We start from the raw sequence: 19755 nt of genomic DNA, 5'->3' as shown, positions 1-19755 counted from the left end.
GAAGGGATTGTCACTGTCATTGTAGTAATATTCTAAATGGGTAACATCAATATTGCTTTGGTTTATCAATTAACTAATAAACTACTTCCTTAGATAGTGAAGAGCCATTTGATGAGAGCAGTAGTTGCTTTTTCTACCTCTCTCATGGGCGTTCCTTTGCCATAGGTCTCCAGAATAGCAACCTGGTTCCAACCAACAGCTTACAACAGGCATTACAGATTGGATGCCAGGTCTAAAGACTACAGGGCCTTTGGATGGGCAGTTCTGAGGTTGCTGGTTGCATGATGCCCCTTCCTCCTCTGGTGAAAGGCTAGCTAGTCTTCCTGGTGTGTGAGTCACACAGACCATGAAGAAGAAGGACAGATTGCAAGGATCTGTGGTTCTTGGAGTAGTCATCAGTGAATTCATACAAGCCACCCTCCTTCCCTGTTGGTGTGTCTTGCATTTCCTTTGTTCTGGGGCTAGTACTTGCATATTTGAAAATGAGAACAGAGCAGGAACCAAGCCTAGATGTGTGTGATGGGAGCAGCAAAGTGGTCATTCATCACCAGAAAGTTCCAAATCACGCCCTGCATAGTTACAAGTGATCCATATATGTGTGAGTTCACAGGTGACCACTTAAACAACCACATTACAGGTAAGGAATCTGTTCTTCCTACTACAGGCATGGGCTAGGCTGAGAAGTCCTTTCTTATGATTTTGTGGCTGAAAAAACATTGTGAACTGGGGATTACATATCCCACATCCTACCTAATGGCATTCTAATGTTTTAGCAAAATCTTACAGCCAACCAAGCTGCCTTCATAATATGTATTAATGTTATTTTCCTTTTGATTCTTCTGTATCCCAATCAAACATTTTATCAAAGTTTTGAATATTCAGTGATGGTCATGTATTGAAGCCACTTTAAGGATTATAATTTAATCAGTTTATCTTCAGAAACCAGATTTTGTTTTCCAGAAGAGTGTCACTGTAAGTGATGCAGAAGAGTTTCCCTAGCATAAAGAAAGAGTACCTATGTTTCTTCTACATGAAGAAATCATAAACACCCTTCTGTCCTCAGTACATATGCCTGCCTGGCTCTGAACATTTAATCTAATTTTAGGGCTTGTATACTGTCTGTGTGAAAAGGCATGAACAAATCTTAGAGTCTTATAATCAAGGAGGCTGTAAAAGGACATTTTGAGGGAGATGCAGGGCTAAAAACAAAAAAATAATATCACACATTCAACAAGCAAGGTATAAAGCACCAGCAAGCCAGAGCAAGAGCAAATTGATAATACAGTAATTCTTACATCAGTTTTTACTGTAGGAAAGGTCAGAGAGAGGTATGCCTGAACCACTTTTGTTTGGTTCCTCTTGTTTCTTCTTGTTATGTGTCTGTCAAAAGGAGGTAATAAGTCACCCAGGCTGGAAATCCTTCACACAAAGTTCTTAACTTAAATAAATGCCTTTGCCACTTAAGTCAGTGTCATAACCAAAACACTGAAAATTAACCAATGAATTGTTTATTTCTTTTTTTAAAGTGTTATAATGATCCATAAAAGTTACATGTTCGTCAGCTAGTAAAACCTGTCAGTTGCCATAGTTTCAATGTAGAGAGGTAGGTTGTAACATACTGAAATAAATATGATGTGTGAGATAGATAACTTGGAATCATTAGGGTAGTTCTACTGCAGCATAGGCAACCTGCTATTCTCCAAAGATAATGGACTAAAATACCCACCCAACATGGCTAACAGTGACAAATTATAGAAGGCATTGCCCAGAAAATCAGGAGGGCATAACTAGTTTCATTTTCACTTAATCATTAGTACAAATTGGCCAATCTTTGAACTAATTTACACATTCATATTTAATCTCTGGATATTTGTGTCTGTCTGAGACTTGCAGGGCACAACTCCTTGTTCATGAGCAGACACAAATATGTGAGATTGTTTGCCAGTCTTTTGTTCCTTAAAAACCTGTCATATTTTGCTTGAGATATCAGTGCTAGAGAATAAATTGTTGATAATATTGAATCAACATCTAGACTTCTTGGTGGCTTTTAACATTACATTTTTTCATGTACCCTGTGGAACATTTTGGTAGATATGAAGCGAGTTGACCCTGTTTGGTCAAGGAATAGTCCTGCTTAGCTGCTATGTGTGTCTCCACTGGGTTTAGTGACATCACCTCTATTGTTTTACATTATATGAAACAACTGGATTAATGCTATCTGAAGCTTTAAAGTGAAATGCCATCAATATACAAGTTACTTAAGGTGTAAGAGTAGTTGTTTCTCTGTCCTGACCCACTGTTTGTAGGCTTTTGTTGAATTCACATGGTTCATCTCACATTATCTGCTCTGATGGCAGCGTGTTGTTGTTGAGCATCCCTCCATGACCATAATGTAACACATTTTTGGTCTGAGTTTGTGTCTAGATCCATCTCTGCTATCTGAGTAGGAGGTGACAGCTGTGCTCAGGAGTGCCTGTCACTTAAGTCTATATACTGGCTCCCTTTTGTGAAAAAAGGTGACTTTTCCATTTTTGCTTTTGTAACTGTGACAATGTGATACTATAAATGCTTCCTTTGTTGTCACAGATGACATTGGGATGCAAGAACAATTGCAAGCAATTTTAAAGCTTTCACACCTCAGTGCTCTTTAATCTTTTGAAGAGCATGGGGGTCATTATCAAGAACATCTTTGTGTTGAAAAATTTAAGAATTAACAGAAAGGGATTGCCCAATTCATGCCATTGGATTAGATCCAGATTTAGATTTAAGAATATGCAATTTAAGAAATGGGTTCTCTTATCCTCTCTTCCCCAATGAAAGCATCAAAGAAGGCTACTGGTTGGAACCCAGGACCAAAAATAGCACTAAACCTGTGGAATGACCCAAGATGTGCAAATCTAATTTGCCTTTCAAGCAACATATAACTCTTATTTTAGAAATGATTTTTAGTTACTTGTGTGTCACAGTAGGTAGTTGTTTGCAATGATTGACTCCTTCTTTGTTATTAATATATTTTGTATATATGTGTAAATTGCATTTTTGTGCATATCCTGTATGGTGTTTGAATTGCTTTCAATACTGTTTGAGGAGGCATGTTAGAAATTCATAAATAATTTATGAATTAACATTAGTAAAGTGATGAGCAATGGACATTTGGATGAATTATCAGATAAGGTAGTGCTTCTCAAGGTATATGATGTGGGGGACTGGCAGTTATTTTCTGAGGTGTATGCTAGGGGTTGACACCATAGTTGTTCCCATTGGCTACAGTTGTTTCTTTCCTGATAACTTGACAGGCACCCCTACTTTGAGTAGCACTGAGATAAGGCATAAATGTCAAACTGACTAGTTTGCATTTGTTTGCTAAGCAATGGAAAACTGTGTTGAGAGATTTCCTTTGTTAGAACATAGTTTCTTCATTTTAACTTGAGTTTCTAAAACTATTTCTCAGAGATGTAGAAGAAGTTCAGCAACTTGGAATTCGGAAGAGATTCAACAACTGTACACACTGAGTTTAACAGTTTTAAAGCCCAATATCTTCTGTCAGGCCTATCTAAATGCTTTGTAAATTAAGAGTTTGTACATTATGAATGGATTGTTTTTAATATGTATGCTTTTAAAACTGATGTTAATGCTCTTTTATTTGGTTATGTATTTTTAATTGGCGTTCATGTTTCTAACTATATTATTTGTATATTCGTTTCTCACCTCGATCCATAGGAAGAGACGAGTATGAAATAAATATTGCTATTATTATTGTTTTAAAATTTATATCAGTATTAAAAGGTTTTTGCATAAAGGTAGTAGTTGGCAGTACCTATACTGACATTTATTATTGATAAAGGTAGAATTAGATGTCTCTGTTACTTTGAGTGAGTTCCAAAGACAAAAATACAAAAGACTCACTTTAAATCCTTTTGTAAGATACTAAGAAAGCAACTTATAAAAGTCTTTCTTCCTTGGCAGGTTCGTCATAAAGTAACGCAGAAAGCTTATGCCATGAAACTTCTTAGTAAATTTGAAATGCTCAAAAGGTCAGACTCAGCCTTTTTCTGGGAGGAGAGAGATATTATGGCCTTTGCCAACAGTCCATGGGTAGTTCAGGTAAGGAAAGTGCACTTGTATAAACTTATGTGCTCAAACATGAATTTTGGATGACTATTGAATTTGTTAACTGATAGTGTCTGTCTATATAATTTAGGGCTGAAACAGACAGCTGCATTAAGCCAGCTTTGTGCTGGCTTGGGGGCATGGTGTTTAGATGCATCACACCTCCAAGCCAGACAGAAGCCCCACTGGCGATTACATGCCAGCTGGCTTGTATTCAACTTGGGGGCATGCTGTTTAGACACCACTCTCCCCAGAGCTGGCAAAAAGCTGGTCTAGAGGCAAAAGGATTGCTTTTTTCCATTCCTGTTTGGGGCGGAAACTGGCTGAATTGGGGCAACACATCTATTCGTCATGGCCCCAATCCAGCCTCCAACGTGCCCCTTTTTGGACGTCTGTTTCAGCCCTTAGTTTCTTTTTTCCCTCTTAAGATAAAGTTATAATGTTTGTGTTTCTTTCAAATATAGTCACCTGTCTTTAAATATTCATGTAAAATATTTTAGTATTCTATAGAAACAGAAATGTACAGATGGAATTTGTTTCTATCTGCTCCTTCCTAAAAGCACTTATGTACCACATAGTGTACACTAGCTTCTATCTATTTTTGCATAGTGGAAATACATACAAGTATGTCAACTGGGATTTTAGTTATAGGTTTAAATTTGTTTGGTGGAGATTTTTGGCTTAATATTTGAGGATAATATTCATTATAATAGAATACCAGGGTGCAGATCTTTAATGGAAATGTATCAGAAGTTGCACCATTATTTAGTGGCCTTTGTCTTGTAGTTCAGACTGGAAAAATTTAAGGCTGATTTTGAAGCAGTGGTGATGCCAGGATGTTAAAATAAGAGGGCTGTAGTTTCACTGTTCCACTCCTGTATTAGTGTTATCACACTTCAGATATTAGTCCCCACGCTCTTGCACAATGATATAGCAAAGCCTTAAGTGTATGCTGCTATGTCTCAGGAAGTGTCAAGGAAGAGTAAATACTTAGCAAACTGTCATATGGAAATTTCCTGCTTTCTTTTTGAAACAAAACCACTTTTGTACAGTGTCCACTTACATGTGTATCATGAAGTTATCCTCAAGTATTTTTTCAAATAAAGAATTTTTTGAGAATTTTCTCTTTAGATTTCATTAAATATATATTTTGACAGCCTGCAGACTGTGCAGCACAGGCAGTTTTCCAAGTCACGTCTGTCTGGACTTATTGAAGCCCTACAGGAAGGAAGTGTTTTGCTCTGCAGAGAGCAGTCTCTGGTGGTGGCAGTGAAGGGTTTCCTTCTATTTTATTTTGTTATTGATATGAGGTGCTTTTTAAAAAAAATAAGGCAGTGTTTTAACTGTGATTTTTTTTAATTGGTTGGGAATCTCACATTAGGAGACACTCTCAGTATAATCTTTTGGAGAATATTCTGAAAATATTTTGTGCTTGGAAAATATTTTGTGCTTGGAAGATATTTTGTCAAGAATATTCTCACTTTACTACTTGAGAATGGGTGACAATTTCATTCCAGTGTGGATGTCATGGTCAGAGGAAAGATGGGAAAAGAGCTGCCCAAGTGCCTTAACTCTGCGGTAATTCATTCTCTGTGTTTGGGTATGATATGTGTGTTTAGTGAAAATGAATCTGTTTGCAAAATCTCTTACAACTTTCCATCCTTCTGGGTGTAGCTTTTTAGTGCCTTTCAAGATGATCGATACCTATACATGGTAATGGAATACATGCCAGGTGGAGATCTTGTCAACCTCATGAGCAATTATGATGTGCCTGAGAAGTGGGCCAAATTTTACACAGCTGAAGTTGTCCTTGCTCTTGATGCAATTCATTCCATGGGCATGATACACAGAGATGTGAAACCTGACAACATGCTTTTGGATAAATATGGACATCTGAAGCTTGCAGATTTTGGCACTTGTATGAAAATGGATGAAGTAAGTATTTGGCTCAACGCATGTGCTTCTAAATAATGTATACAGTGTAAAGAACCCAAGAAAAATTTTTATTGGGCTGCATATACCTTCTGGTAATATATAAAAGAGTTTATTTTAACAGTGAGCATAGTTTAGTGGTCAAAAGAACTGTGAAAGTTTCTGGTTCAGTGTTTACTTTTGTTTGCCATAAACTTACATCCAGCTAAGCAAGGGCTGGCACAGACCGGCTCTAAAAGCTGGCATCCCAGCGGCTTGGGGGCCACATGCCCACAAGATGAAGTTGCCCAGTCAGTCAGATGGTGGCAACTTCAAGATGTCTTGGGTGTGGTGTTTACACGTCACATCCCAGAAGCTGCCCAGGAGCTGTGGCGGGGTGCCTTAAACCCAGTCCAAATAGAAGCGGCTCCTATTTGGACTGGATCCCCATCGGATTAGGGCCGTGGTGTGTGCTTGCCGCAGCCCCAAAGCATCTTGGCATGGTAGCTTCAAACTGCCCCTTACTGCCTCTCAGCCTAATCTGAAAAATGCAAGATGGATGTGACCTATGAGATTTTTGCAGGGACTCAAGTACCATATAAATTTGTTAAATGTTATTGGCAGAGCAAAGTAAAGCCTTTAGTTTAAGACACCTATTTTGCAATCCATGTTATTTCATTTGAGATATTGGAATGAAATTTGTCTGCAGGCTTGGGACACATTTTGGCAGTGCATGTCGGTTCACCCTACAGCTGCTTTCAGAAGTTAAGAAAATCTGCATTTAAAGGTTGAATAACAGGTCCAAGCTTTAAAGGAGGGCAGGAACATTTGCTTTAAAGGAGGGCAGGAAACATTAAAACATATATAGGAGGAACATTTCCAGTGAGGGAGGAGAGATTTTTCTTCTGTTGTTTTAACACTTTGCCATTAAGTGTGGTTTTAGGGTATGTGTGTTTATGATTGTTTGTGCCTGTGCCTTCAACATGCTTGTCAACATATGGCAACCCCATGAATTTCATATGTCTTTTTAAAGCAAGGAATACTCAAGTGATTTTTCCAGTTCCTTCCTCTGAAATACTGTATAGCCTACATCACCTTGTATTGATTGGTGGTCTCCCATCCAAATATTAACCAGAATGGACCCTGTTTAGCTTCCATGATAAATTGGATGTAATGCTTTTAGTGTATTTAATTTTTAAGTTATTATCCTAAAATGTGTGTGCACATACAGACTTAGAGGGAGAGACAGATAGACAGACATACATGGGGCAGTCATCTAAAGAGGCTGCAAAATAATTTAAGCCAACAGGGTGTTTGAAATAGTACAAAAATAAACCTTAGACTACATCCGCACTGCAGAAATAACTTGGTTTGACATCACTTTAACTGCCATGGCTCTGGTGCTACAACACACTACAGTCCCCAGAATTCCATAGGATTAAGTCATGGCAGTTAAAGTGGTGTCAAACTGGATTATTTCTGCAGTGCGAATACACTCTACACTACTGAGCCCCACTGGAAGAAAAAGATCTGGAAAAAATGTTAATTAAATGGAATGATAATATTTTAATTGCTGCAATCAATTGAGTACAGCTACTGCTACTGCTGATGAAAGGAAAGAAAACTCTTTTCACATTTTTATATGTGGAAATAGAAAATACTTGATTTTTGGTACTTCATGGTCCATTGGCATCTCTTGAATCTTAAACTGCTTTTACTTGGAACTAAGCCTTTTTATAGTGGAATCTAACTTCCAAGTAGGTGAAGGAGAACTGTGTTTTGTGTTAATGTTTACTTCCTAATGAAAACAATAACTTGCACAATTTTACTGCTTACAAGCACACTCCTAGCATCCCCTAGTGGTCTCCAAATAGTTTGCTTTAAAAAAATCAAATATATCAACCCGTCTGCTGTAATTTAAGTAAAATCTTCTTACACTTTAAGATGTAGTCTCTCATTTCCTCTAGTGAAGTGTCACCAAGCCTATTATTAATAGAGATACTTTTGATTTTCATTAGTAAATACAGTAATTTCAAAATATTTCATACTATGTGTTATTTAAGCCAGACAAGTGTAATTGGAATATTAGAATATTTCATGACTAACATAGCTACTGATTTACTAAAAAAAAAAAGGTATTGAAAGTGTGGATTAGTCTAATAGCTGTAGTTTAGATTTATTGTCTCAGTATGTAGTGATACATTGTGTATAAATGCAACACGAAAAAGAAATGTAAAGAAAGACTTCAGTAAATGTCTTCTCAGTCAAATCAAGATTAGAAGCAATAGCTTGAAAGTACTGTTCTTTACTGCTTTGTTTTAATACAACCAGTTCAAATGTCAACAGTATTTTTTCAACCACAACTGTATGATGGTTCTGTTGTGCTGTTATTGTCAGGGTGATGAGTCAAGCCTTGTGCCTTCTTAAATAATTTCATATACTTGTATTTGCATAAATGCTTACTATGGTAAATCTTGACAGTAGCCAGCAAAAGCAAATATGGAGCTTTTATCTTTTTCACTGGAGAATTTTAATTGTCCTGATAAAATCAGGGTAAATATTAGGATGACCCAGACCTCTAGGGATTGCATTTCTTCTCATTGTACAAAGCCTGGCTTTCTCTGCTCCTCCTGATTTATAAAGGGACATCCGCCTCAGCCTTATTTCACCTCTGTTACATAAATACCAAGGACACACCAATCAATTTTACACTTCATTGTTGCTTTCAGACATCAACCCTGATAAAACATATAATGCTGACAAATTCTGTGCAGCTGCACTTAAAGTTCACCAGGCAATTACCTCCCCAGTAGACTAGGACCAATCTTGTCTTGCTATACTGCAGTTGTGTAATCTGAAAGGATATTTTAAATACCTATGTTCTTACCTTCTTTTATTCAATATCCCCTTTTTATATGTGTTGGTCTATGACAGGATTCTAAGTATTCCTGTTTTATAATAGAATCTGTAATCAGTTAATTGTTAGATTCATACACTTGATGGAAAGGCACAGAGTCACAAAGTCCTTTGTCTCCAGCTTATATAGGCAACTCCTACAAATTTCCTACTGTTATTGGTTTTACCATCAATTTGTACACTCCCAAATGCAGAAACCACCCTTCTTCTGCCACACTTTTAGAGCTGATGTTACTGTAGTGATTCCTAGCAGTCACCACTGTCTCTGATACCATAGATGCTAGGACTTGCCTTTCGTTCTATAAGGCGCGAAGACCTGGCACTTCCATAGTTATGAACACTCTAGAAAATAAGTTGCTTTATGAATAAAATCATACAAATTAGGCATTTATATTTACTTACATGACTGTAGTTCATTTACTATAGCAGTCATTTACGCATTTTTATTCTGTTTTTTGTAGTACCTTTTGCCACCTCCCAGTCTGGACTGCAAGTTCTTCATTTAGAATTTGTCATGTTTTAGCTTTCCATTAGGATTTCAGATGTTTAAAATGTTGAAAGCTGTGTTATCACAGCAAGATATCTTGTGCATGTGATTTGGGAGCTATTAAGAGCTGCTTGCATGAAAGCCCTGATGGTGGGTGAGTTTTTGGCACAATTCTGAATCCTAATCTGCAAAGTTTTCTGTCAGCAGGCTAAACATGGCTCATTGCTCTTTGTATCATTGTTGTTTGCTCAGTGTATGGAAGACACATGCATTACTTGTGGTGGAATGGCTTGCTCTTGCAGTTCCCTTTTTATAACCACAATGAAATACTTTTTCCATGTATTTTTTTCTAAATAGTGCCCTTAGGCCTCCATCTTCCACATGCTTATCCAGGCCCTGCTTTTTGCGTGCAGCATAAAAGTGAGCAGGTTGTCACTCCGAAGGCAGTGCAGTTGGTGATGTGTGACTATTCAGGTCATTTGTGACATCTGTCCCTCACATGATTTACTGTATTGCAGAAAATATATCTTTTATTTGTGAGAACTATATTAATGTAGAAAAAAACTGTGTGTGAATCACGTAGGCAGTAGTTCATATTAGCTGTTTAGAATATATACTGATGTACAGAATGATGATATTGGTTTATTAACATTTGTTTTAGTTTTGCCACTTTAAACTATGTATGCAAAGGTCATACAACACGTAACATAGCTCATTGCTGTTCACAGTGATGGTCTGTGTTTCAGTGGTGGCCCTCAAGCTATTCGCTGCTAGTCCCTTGAGAGGTGTCTGGAAAGAAAGAAAGAAAGAAAGAAAGAAAGAAAGAACGAAAGAACAAACTGTAGTCAATGGATGTGAATATGGAACTGGTCCCTGGGAAAAGACAGTTGTTGTTTTCATATATAAGAAACAGCATTTTGCTACAGCATTGCTTATAATAGGACTTGAGCATGCTTGGATTTTGGTATCCTTGGGTCCCAGCAACAAACCCCAGTGAATATCAAAGGCCCACTGTATAGCCCCAAGATTTAGGAACTGGGAAAGAAAGTACAGAGTAAGAATTTTGATTCTAAACTCTTTTTTCTTTCCCTACAAAACATTCAGTTAACTGCAAAAAACAAGATGTTAGGCTGTTTATAGCTAGCTATCCTCTCCTTCCTTTTAAAAAGTAACACTAATTTGATTAACCTGTAACCTCCCACAAAGCAACTTACTCACCTTCCTGTGCACCTCAGGGCACTGCTTAATAGACAGAGCATGAGACAGGTTTTCAATATGTATAAATATCTTCAAATGTGATGAGGTTTTTCGAGAATGTTGATGAACATCATTTTATAAATTAGGAGGAGCAAAATCCACTTACTACCTCACTTTCCTGGGAGTATCCAAGCAGCATGATTGGATATTTGTGGCAATAGTGTATGCGTATATGGCACACTATCTCCACTAACCTCTCCTTCAAAATGCATTGCAAATTACTTATCTCCTTTCAGCATAGTGCGTTCTATGGGTGACTAGCTCATGCCCAATATTTTTATGAATGTTTCACATACTACAGTTTAAACACATGTGCAGTGATTGGATCTTGGTTTAGGAAATCTTATTTTACATCGTATCCAGAGGTATGATAATGATGAGCCACATTTTAATCCTGATGTTTTTGCAGGATGTTTCTATATAAGTGTTATTTAAAATGTTCCTTTGGTGTTTTGCATTTTTTTTAGACAAAACATCCACTGCATTTCAACATTTAGTTTGAAAAGTAGGATTAATTTCAGGTTTTAACCTGAAGAGAAAAAAAAGAGAGGGTAATTAAGTTTGCAATGGTGTACTGAATTCCTGTCAGGTTTGCTTTCTTTTTCTTCATTTGAGATGCAGGGATCATTCCTAGTTACAAAGTTGGAGCTCTTTGTGTAGTGTACTGCACAGTGTGGCCTGGTCTGAAGCTATCACAAAACTGTAACTTTGCGTTACGTCTGAAACTCAGCAATATGAAAGCAAAGAACATAACTGCTTAAAATCCAATTGCTAGTCCCAAGAAATGAACCAGAGACTTTTAGTTCACAGTTCAGATTCTTAGCAACTATACTACAATAACATTTAATAAAAATAATGAAATTTTAAAAGATAACAGAAAAAATCTATATTTCAAGTTTTTTACTTGCTTCCCCATTTGGCCTGTGTACGTAAAAGAGCTCCCCCCCCCCCCCCCAAGAGCACAGAAACAGCAACCCCCGCTTTGCTCAGTTGCTCATTCTGAACAGAGGTGTGTCTTCTGCTGTTTTAGGACCAGCTCCAACTCTCTTGCTATTTATTACAGAAACTTCCAGTAGATTCCGTGGGCCATGAATCGGACATAGCATACATTCTCCGCTTTTGCTTACTTTGTCTGGCTCTAACATTAACTCCTTCTGTTCTCTTAGCAAGATTCATTTATACTTATGACATTAGTTTTATGAAATAAATTACAGGCAATAATAATACTGGTGTAAAATAAGTGTAGCTAGCAGCTTTAAATGCATTACATAGTTTGTAAAAATTAAGTTTGTGTGCTTTAAATTCATTTAAAGTAATTAAATTACTGCAGCTAATATTTATGCTTTTTCATTGTTGCATTCTGTGTGGTTATGTAGACGGGGATGGTGCGTTGTGATACAGCCGTTGGAACACCAGACTACATATCACCTGAAGTATTAAAGTCACAAGGTGGTGATGGTTATTATGGAAGGGAATGTGACTGGTGGTCTGTAGGAGTTTTTCTGTTTGAGATGCTAGTTGGTAAGTAGTGAATTCCTCTTGTTCTCTCTTTTTAGTACAGCTTGAGTATCCCTTATCTGGAATTTCAAAATCCAAAATCGTCCATATGAGTGGCTGAGATAGTGATACTTTTGCCTTCTGATGGATCAGTGTACACACACTTTGTTTCCTGCATGCGCTCATTAAGAATATTATGTATAAAATTACCATAAGGCTACATGTATAAGGTGTATACGAAACATAAATGAATGTCATGTTTAGACTTGGGTCCTGTCTTCAAGATATCTAGTTATGTATATGCAAATATTCCAAAATTTGGGGGAGGGGAATCAAAATCCAAAACACTTTTCATTCTGAGCATTTCAGATGAGGGGCATTCAACCTGTACTTGTTTCTACATATAACTTTTAAATCAGAGACTGAGTTCTTTCAGTAGGAAGTAGTTCTCCTTAAGAAGACAATGTAAATTTTTATGGGAATCATGAACTACGCTGTCCCAAACTCTATTCTTGTGTAACCTCTTAATGGGGTGCTGAAACAGTGTAATGAAATACTATTGCCAACTTCAGTTGTAGCAATGTAATACAGACAGTCATCCATCTTCCAGGTTGTTGTATTTCTTGAAGAAGGTTTGATGGTCATGGAGAACTGCCCTAGAAAATATTCCTGGCTAAATTCACAAATGGCACATCATTTTTACTTGAGTTGGGAAGCTTCATTGTAGCAAAGTACCTGGTTTAAAGCAACTTCCTTTACAGCAGGCCCCCTTATCCATATGTTTCAATATTTCTGCTTTTTTAAAAAAGGTAAAAATAGTGATAATTTAGTTGGACAAGTACATATATGTTTGGGATATGCAAATCACCAGTATTATTTAGACATGTAGAAAAGGGATGTAATTCCTCCCTAATTTTCTTCCCAAAGGATGTAACAAGTAATTTCCCACTATGAGAACAATGTGCTGTTTTCGAAGCCCAGTCACCATTTGGCACTTAGGCCCGGAATAGACGGGCAGGAAGGGACAGCGAGACACCGCTTCTTTCTGCCCTGGATCATTGCCGCGGCAACCGCAAGAGCGTAGCAACAATCCACTCCAAAAAGAAGCTGCGAAACGCAGCTCCTTTCCGCACTACTGCCAAGGTGCTACTAGTGCCCTGCAGTGGTGTGGTGATGTCTCTTGTGCGCTGCACCGTTTGGACACGGTGCACAAGGTGTGCATGTCCAAAATGGCGCCAGCAGAGCGCACGGACACTCCACTCTCCTGAGCCCTAATTTTGGCCCCAGGCTGCTGCAAAGCAGAGGTCTGTACTGGGCCCTCCTCTCCTCAAAATTCACATGTGCTTGATATGCACAGAAGGCAATATTTTTTGCAGAGGAAACATTATTCTGTTCTGAGAAAGCTGTTTTGGGCACAAAATAGCCTCTTGTGAATTTTGCACAGAATAGGTCCTGAATTACAAAGACTTTCCATTCTATTATTCTTCTCATCAGGGTTTTTGCAGCACTTGGGAATCATGGGGTATGTGTTTTTACCATTCTGCCCCCTCCCACATATTTTTTTATATTCTTTCCATTCCTAATATGGTGTGACTAGACCTGTTGAACAACAACAACAACAACCTTATTAGTTTCCAAATCAGTGTTGGACTGTTAGATGTCTACTTGGACAGTATGAGTTTCTACCCTTTATTCTTACATCTCTCCTCACTGCTGAAAATGTTGAGGGTTTCCCAGCCATTTGAAGCAGATCTTAAGGACTTAGGTAGGCCTAAGGAAGTGGGGAAAGATCCTGTTAAAAAACTGCTGAAAGACGAAGTTCCATCATGGAATGATCACAGTGGTTACTACCCATAATTGAGACTTATCAGCTACATTTCATTGTGCTGGTTGGACATAACACTAAATTGTGGTTTTGTGTTACATGCAAGAGGCTTGCATATGCCTTGGGCTAATGGTTTCTCCACCCTGCTCTTCTTGCAAGACTTTAAGATGGATATTGGAAGCACACACTTCAGTATTCAAAGTATCTATTTTATATATTAAAGTATATGTAGCCTGCCAACATCAACAGATCCCACATATGGGTAAATTCAATAACATCACCTTAGAATCATCTGGAATAAATGAAATACTTTAAAGCAGGTGGACAACCTTGAGGGGTTGGGAGGCTGCATTGTCCCCCTGCAGGACCTCAGAGGGCTGCAACTTTGAGCCACTGCTGTTGTTTCCCAAGCCTCTTCTGTTATTTTACTTTCCCCCCAAACCTTATTTTAACTTAAAAACATCTCTCCCTTATTCCCTTTAGCAGTTTTGCCACATTTGGGGGGAGGGGGCTGCCTGGGCTGTGTTAGTTCTTGGAGAGGTCTTTTTATCCAGAGTGTAAACTGAGAGTTGACTGCTAGCTTATTGTCTGGTTAAATAAAGGAAGGTGGGGCCCTAAATAAGGCAAACTATGGCAACCCCCCCTCCCCCCAAGCACCACATTCATATATGGAGCTATTTTTAGTTTGTTAAAATTGATAAAAGTTCCAAAGTCAGAGAGTAGAAACCCTCAGAAATAACCTTGTGGGCTTCATGTGACTGACAGGCTTCACTTTCATAATACCTGCTTTAAAACAGTTTTGAACACTTTAAAAGAATTTTAGCAATTCAGGAAAAAATACTGTAACAAACTGAAAGCTTGGAGACTGACCTGTTACCGGTATGTCGCAAACGTTTGAGGGAACAGCCACAATTTTAACTTGACTGTGAAATAAAGGCAGTGTCAATGCCAGTTGGGCCTCTTTAAGTGGAGGGTATTCCATTAATTGAGCTAAAGCCGAAAAGCCCTCTTCTGTGTCTCCATGCAGTATGCTACTTTTTGTATCTCCGTGCTGCTTCCAGTGGTGGGGCCTCAAAGAGTACCCACAAAGGATCCTATGGGTGTACTGAGGTGCACACAGATTATCTGAGTCCAAAGACATTTAGGACTTTGAAACACATGATCATCCCCTGGAGCCCAGAAAGAATTCCTACTTGCACCTGAACTCAAGGAAAGAGTTATTATTTAACACACCAGGGTTGTTCAGTAAGGGTTGATCCTGGCTTTTTTCAACTCAAGTTGAAATGCAGGATTGCCTAGTTTGGAAGTGTTTCCTGCTTTTATTCTATTCTTTTTAAAGTAATATACAAGAAGAGAGAAATGAGCACAAACATTCAAGCCAGTTGTTTCTTGCAGGAAGTATGTGCAACTTAAACCACATTTAGCATTAAGCCAGAAAACACCCATTGGCTAGCATCTTGTTAATGACCTAACACACATGTAAGTCCTTTTTTTGGACAGAGTTCAGAGATTTTTGGACCTAGTGCTCCATCCAAAAATCTCCTATGCCCAGCACCTGTCAAACCCCAAAAGGCTGCTCTTTTTTCTTACTGGAAGAAAGAGTAAGAGTGGGGAAGCAATTCAGGCCATAAAGTTCCTGGTGCTCTGAGTTGTTGAAGGAATGAAGAGGTAAATGCCCTCCATTTGAAAGCACACCTTCATTTCTCCCCTCACTGAGCCAAGACTAGGTGCTTTACAGTGGCTTGAATCTCCTCACCCTTTCCTCTCTTCCCCACTGATAAGCAACAATAGCAGGAGGCCCTCCCAGAAATGGACAATTTCCAGGCAGGGAAAGGATTCAGAAGTGCACCTGTGGAGCTAGATGCCATGTAGGATCTTTGTAGGAGCTTTGTGAGCGTTCTTTACATATAGAGTAGGGTAAATATTTACACACAGAGTTGATTTATCATGTCAAATTATTTTTGATCATTCTGATTTCATCTTTAGGAATTGATTGACTGTAGTTAATGCCTGTGTATCTTCAATTTAATTTCAGGAGATACTCCATTTTATGCAGATTCATTGGTTGGAACATACAGTAAAATAATGGATCACAAGAACTCATTGCACTTCCCAGAAGATGTGGAAATCTCAAAGCATGCAAAGGACCTTATCTGTGCCTTTTTAACAGACAGGTATGTAACATAGATTTTACTTTCTGAATAAAATGGATTTTTTGACTCATGCTTTCCTGTCAAAATATGTTTTCAGAAGAACTCTGTGTACACAGTGCACAGTGAGTGTGATATATGAGTTTCCATATGTAACAAACATCAGATTCAAATTAGAAATTAATCAGTAGTTCAAGCAACATTTACCAAATGCTCTTTGTTTAGAAAATAATGAATCAGGAAGTAATCCACATCGAAATTTCAGCAAATCTTCATGCAGTACTTTTAAGATTGCACAACACATTAATAAGCACAACCTCTGAGGAGCATGCCCAGGGTTAATGGGGGTGAGAAAGAGAGAGGTAACACTCCCATGTCCCTCATGGTGTTACTTCTCTCTCTCTTTCTTTCCCATTGAAAAGAAGAAAGGAAGGGAGTTTCCACTGGAATGGATCACTTTTCCGTGTGTTTCCCAACAAGAGGAGTAAATGGTTCTTGACCACTTCTGTCTGCTCTTTTAGAGTACATGGGAATGTTTTGTGATGGAATGACCCTGGAATGAGTTTTCTTAGCTTGCATAGTCAGCTGCCCACCACAATCTAGAGTTTTGCCTGGGCCTGTGGTGGGAAGGGATGAGCTTGTAGAGATGAGTTTGGGATCAAGGATAATCAAATACACTCAGCCTAACCCTTTCTGAAACTATTTAGAGAGCTTGGCTAATGACTGGGTAGGAGGGATATTCTTTTTCTATGCATCACTTCCTCAATGTTGGTCAGATTTGCTGAAATGTAACTAGCCCAGAAGTGTTCAGTCTATGACCCCTTGAATTAGGAGGTTGGTGGGGGGTCATGATTTTTAGTGGACATTAACTTACATTTCAAGTAGTAATAGTTTTTCATGAGCATCCAATTTTCTTTTGATTTTTGTTTTTATTTGTTAAAATATTTATATTGTTGACTGTATTTAGATCTCAGGCTGGATGTAGAAAATAGGAACAATTAAAAGCAATATATCAGAGTTTTATAGTATAATTAGTCCATGATCCCTAGAGCTCAGTTGTGTAAGTGAAAAGCCACATGTTGGTCTCCAGATCACCAATAGGTAGGCTCAGGGTGGTGTCACAGTAGAGAAAGTCCACCCTTGTGTTTCTATGTAAAGTATTGCTGCCATCAGTGAGAAGCAGAAGGGGATTTACCTGGCAGATGAGTGTTAGTGGGGATGTACCTTTAAAAAGAAGTGCTCTTTCGGGTATCATAGTGTCAAACCATTTAGGGGTTTAATTGCCATGACCAAAACTTTCAGTTGATATCGTAAAAATATTTATAGCCAGTTCAGATTCCTTTAAAATCTCTTCTAATCAGCAGCCTACCAGCTTCATATAGGACTAGCTGTAACTTCCTTCTTGTCTTCCAGGATAGCCCCACATAGAAAGCACTGCAGTAGTCTCAATAGGAGGTTATCTGTACTTAACGTACTTAGGTCAGGTTATCTCTGTCTAGCAAATGGTAAAAATGGCCTCAAACATTCTGATACATGCAGTGTATTTGGACCTCAAGTGATAGAAGTGGATTCGGGAGCATGCGAAAGCTATGCAGTAGCCCCTTTTGGGGAGTGCAGCCCCATCCTGGGCAGGTTACTCTCCCAGTTCTTCAGTCTGAGAACCACCAATCAATAAAGCCTGCATCTAGTCAGTACAGTGGACCCTTGTTATACACTGGGGTTTGGTTCGAAGATCCCCCGTGGATAACAAAATCCATAGATGCTCAAGTCTCATTAAATATAATGACATAGAAAAATGGTGTCCCTTATAAAAAAAATGGAAAATCAAGGTTTGATATTTGAAATGTATACTTTTTTTGAACATTTTCAAACCATGGCTTGAATCCATGTATAAAAAATCTGTGTATAAGAAGGGCCGACTGTATTCTTCTTAAGTTTATTGGCCTTCATTAAGCCCAATATCTAGACATTACAGCACCTTTAGAGCTTCACCTAACTGTGATGGAAAGGAGAAATAGAAACACTGTGTCTTCCACTCCCATTCCACAGAACCAGTCTAGTAAAATAATCATGATTATCAAAAGCTATGAAGAAATCTAGGAGAATGAACAGGGCAAAGCTCTCCTGTTTTTCTTGCAAAATAGTTCATCAGTCAGGATGAATAACACTGTTTGTGTACCAAGTCCTCACCTGAAAAAGGCTAAAATGAGTCTAGCTAATCAGTTTCTTCCAAGAAGAATGCTGCATGTGTCCTAAGAGCCCGGAAGCTACACTAAAGTCACGCTCCAGTCCTGAGGACTGGAGCACTGCTTTGGCACAGCTTCTGGCCTCTTAAGATGCATGTGTCATTTAAACAGCATACCTCCAAAGTGACCCGAAGCAGCTTTATTTTGGCCTGTTTGTTCAGGCCCTCTACTTGAAGCACAAGGCTCAACCATATAGAGAGAGGTTTAATTCATTTCCAGTTATGTTTTCTGCCAAACAACCATGCAGGCAGCTCGAGAGGAGGTATTTTTTGCAATTGCATTACCTTCTGCCCAAGTTCAAGGGCAAAAGAGTGGCAGAAGGTTTGCAAAAGAGATGAATAAGGAGAGTTTGGGATTATCAAAGAGTACTTTTAATCTCTATTCACTTCCCACCCATTGTGCATGTCTTAGTATTTATGTTAATTGTCTTGCTAAGTAGATGTATTTAAAACAGACCACCTTTTAATATATACACTTGCCACTAAAACACTTGGAAGTGACAAGGGGTGAGTTATCTGTTATGTGAAGTATTAGCTCACCTACACAAGTGCATTCTTATGCGAGTTGAGCAACATACCACAAAAAGTTGTTTTGAAAAGAAATGAGTTTGCCACATGCATAGTTGTTTCATTATACATTTTTAGGGAACAGTGTCCAAATATGTGCATATATGGGTGTTTTTAAATTAGAGGCAAATGATATACTTTTTGAAATACTTACTTTAGGACGGTTTGAACAACAGCTCTGTGTTTAGAAGCCAGGTCTTTGGTCATTTACATCCAAATGTTTGTATTGTGGTTTGGCAAACTGAAGGTTTGCATTTTTTAAAAAACAAAAAGAACAACTTTTCCCTGCATTCCTTTCCTGCATAGTTTAGTTGGAAATGTGTTTCACTCCACGTGGCAGACTAAGACTTCCAGCTATTTCATTCTCCGAAAGTTCTGAAAAACTTAACAGTGTTTTCAACGGGAGACATCAAAGTACAATTTTAATTTTAAAAACTGAATATATAGCATACATTCAGTGTACCAATGTGTTCAGCACTTACACAGAATGTAGGAATTCACTGTTTGAAAATGGAAGGCTGTTGATTGTAATGTAGAATTTGGTTTGATTGCTTTGTTTAGGGAGGTGCGTCTCGGGAGGAATGGAGTAGAAGAAATTAAATCTCATCTGTTCTTTAAAAATGATCAATGGGATTGGGGTAATGTTCGAGACAGTAAGTATTTTTAGCATAAAACTTGTTTTTCTGTTTTTTCTCATCAAAGACTTTGTTGAGTTTGCATGAATTTTGCATGTGCAAGAGTTCTTTAAAAATCCACGTAGAGCCATAGATTTGTAATTGTATTTTTCTTG

At 38.2% G+C, this 19755-nt stretch overlaps 1 protein-coding gene across 5 annotated transcripts in view; it reads left to right on the top strand.

The window, feature by feature from the left end:
* ROCK2 (Rho associated coiled-coil containing protein kinase 2) overlaps nucleotides 1-19755 on the top strand; it is a 99375-nt gene that overhangs the window by 38811 nt on the left and 40809 nt on the right. For all 5 annotated transcript variants that reach the window (XM_042448432.1, XM_042448444.1, XM_042448473.1 and 2 more), the window contains exons 4-8: nucleotides 3967-4104; nucleotides 5785-6045; nucleotides 12058-12202; nucleotides 16039-16177; nucleotides 19527-19618. In XM_042448432.1, the coding sequence (XP_042304366.1) occupies nucleotides 3967-4104; nucleotides 5785-6045; nucleotides 12058-12202; nucleotides 16039-16177; nucleotides 19527-19618 (775 nt within the window). The remainder of the gene's footprint in view (nucleotides 1-3966; nucleotides 4105-5784; nucleotides 6046-12057; nucleotides 12203-16038; nucleotides 16178-19526; nucleotides 19619-19755) is intronic.

This window comes from Sceloporus undulatus, chromosome 1, assembly GCF_019175285.1.
Source record: "Sceloporus undulatus isolate JIND9_A2432 ecotype Alabama chromosome 1, SceUnd_v1.1, whole genome shotgun sequence".
NCBI classification, from domain to species: Eukaryota; Metazoa; Chordata; class Lepidosauria; order Squamata; family Phrynosomatidae; genus Sceloporus; species Sceloporus undulatus.
The sequence above is the reverse complement of the archived record's forward strand: the minus strand, read 5'-3'. Positions and strand labels throughout refer to the sequence as shown.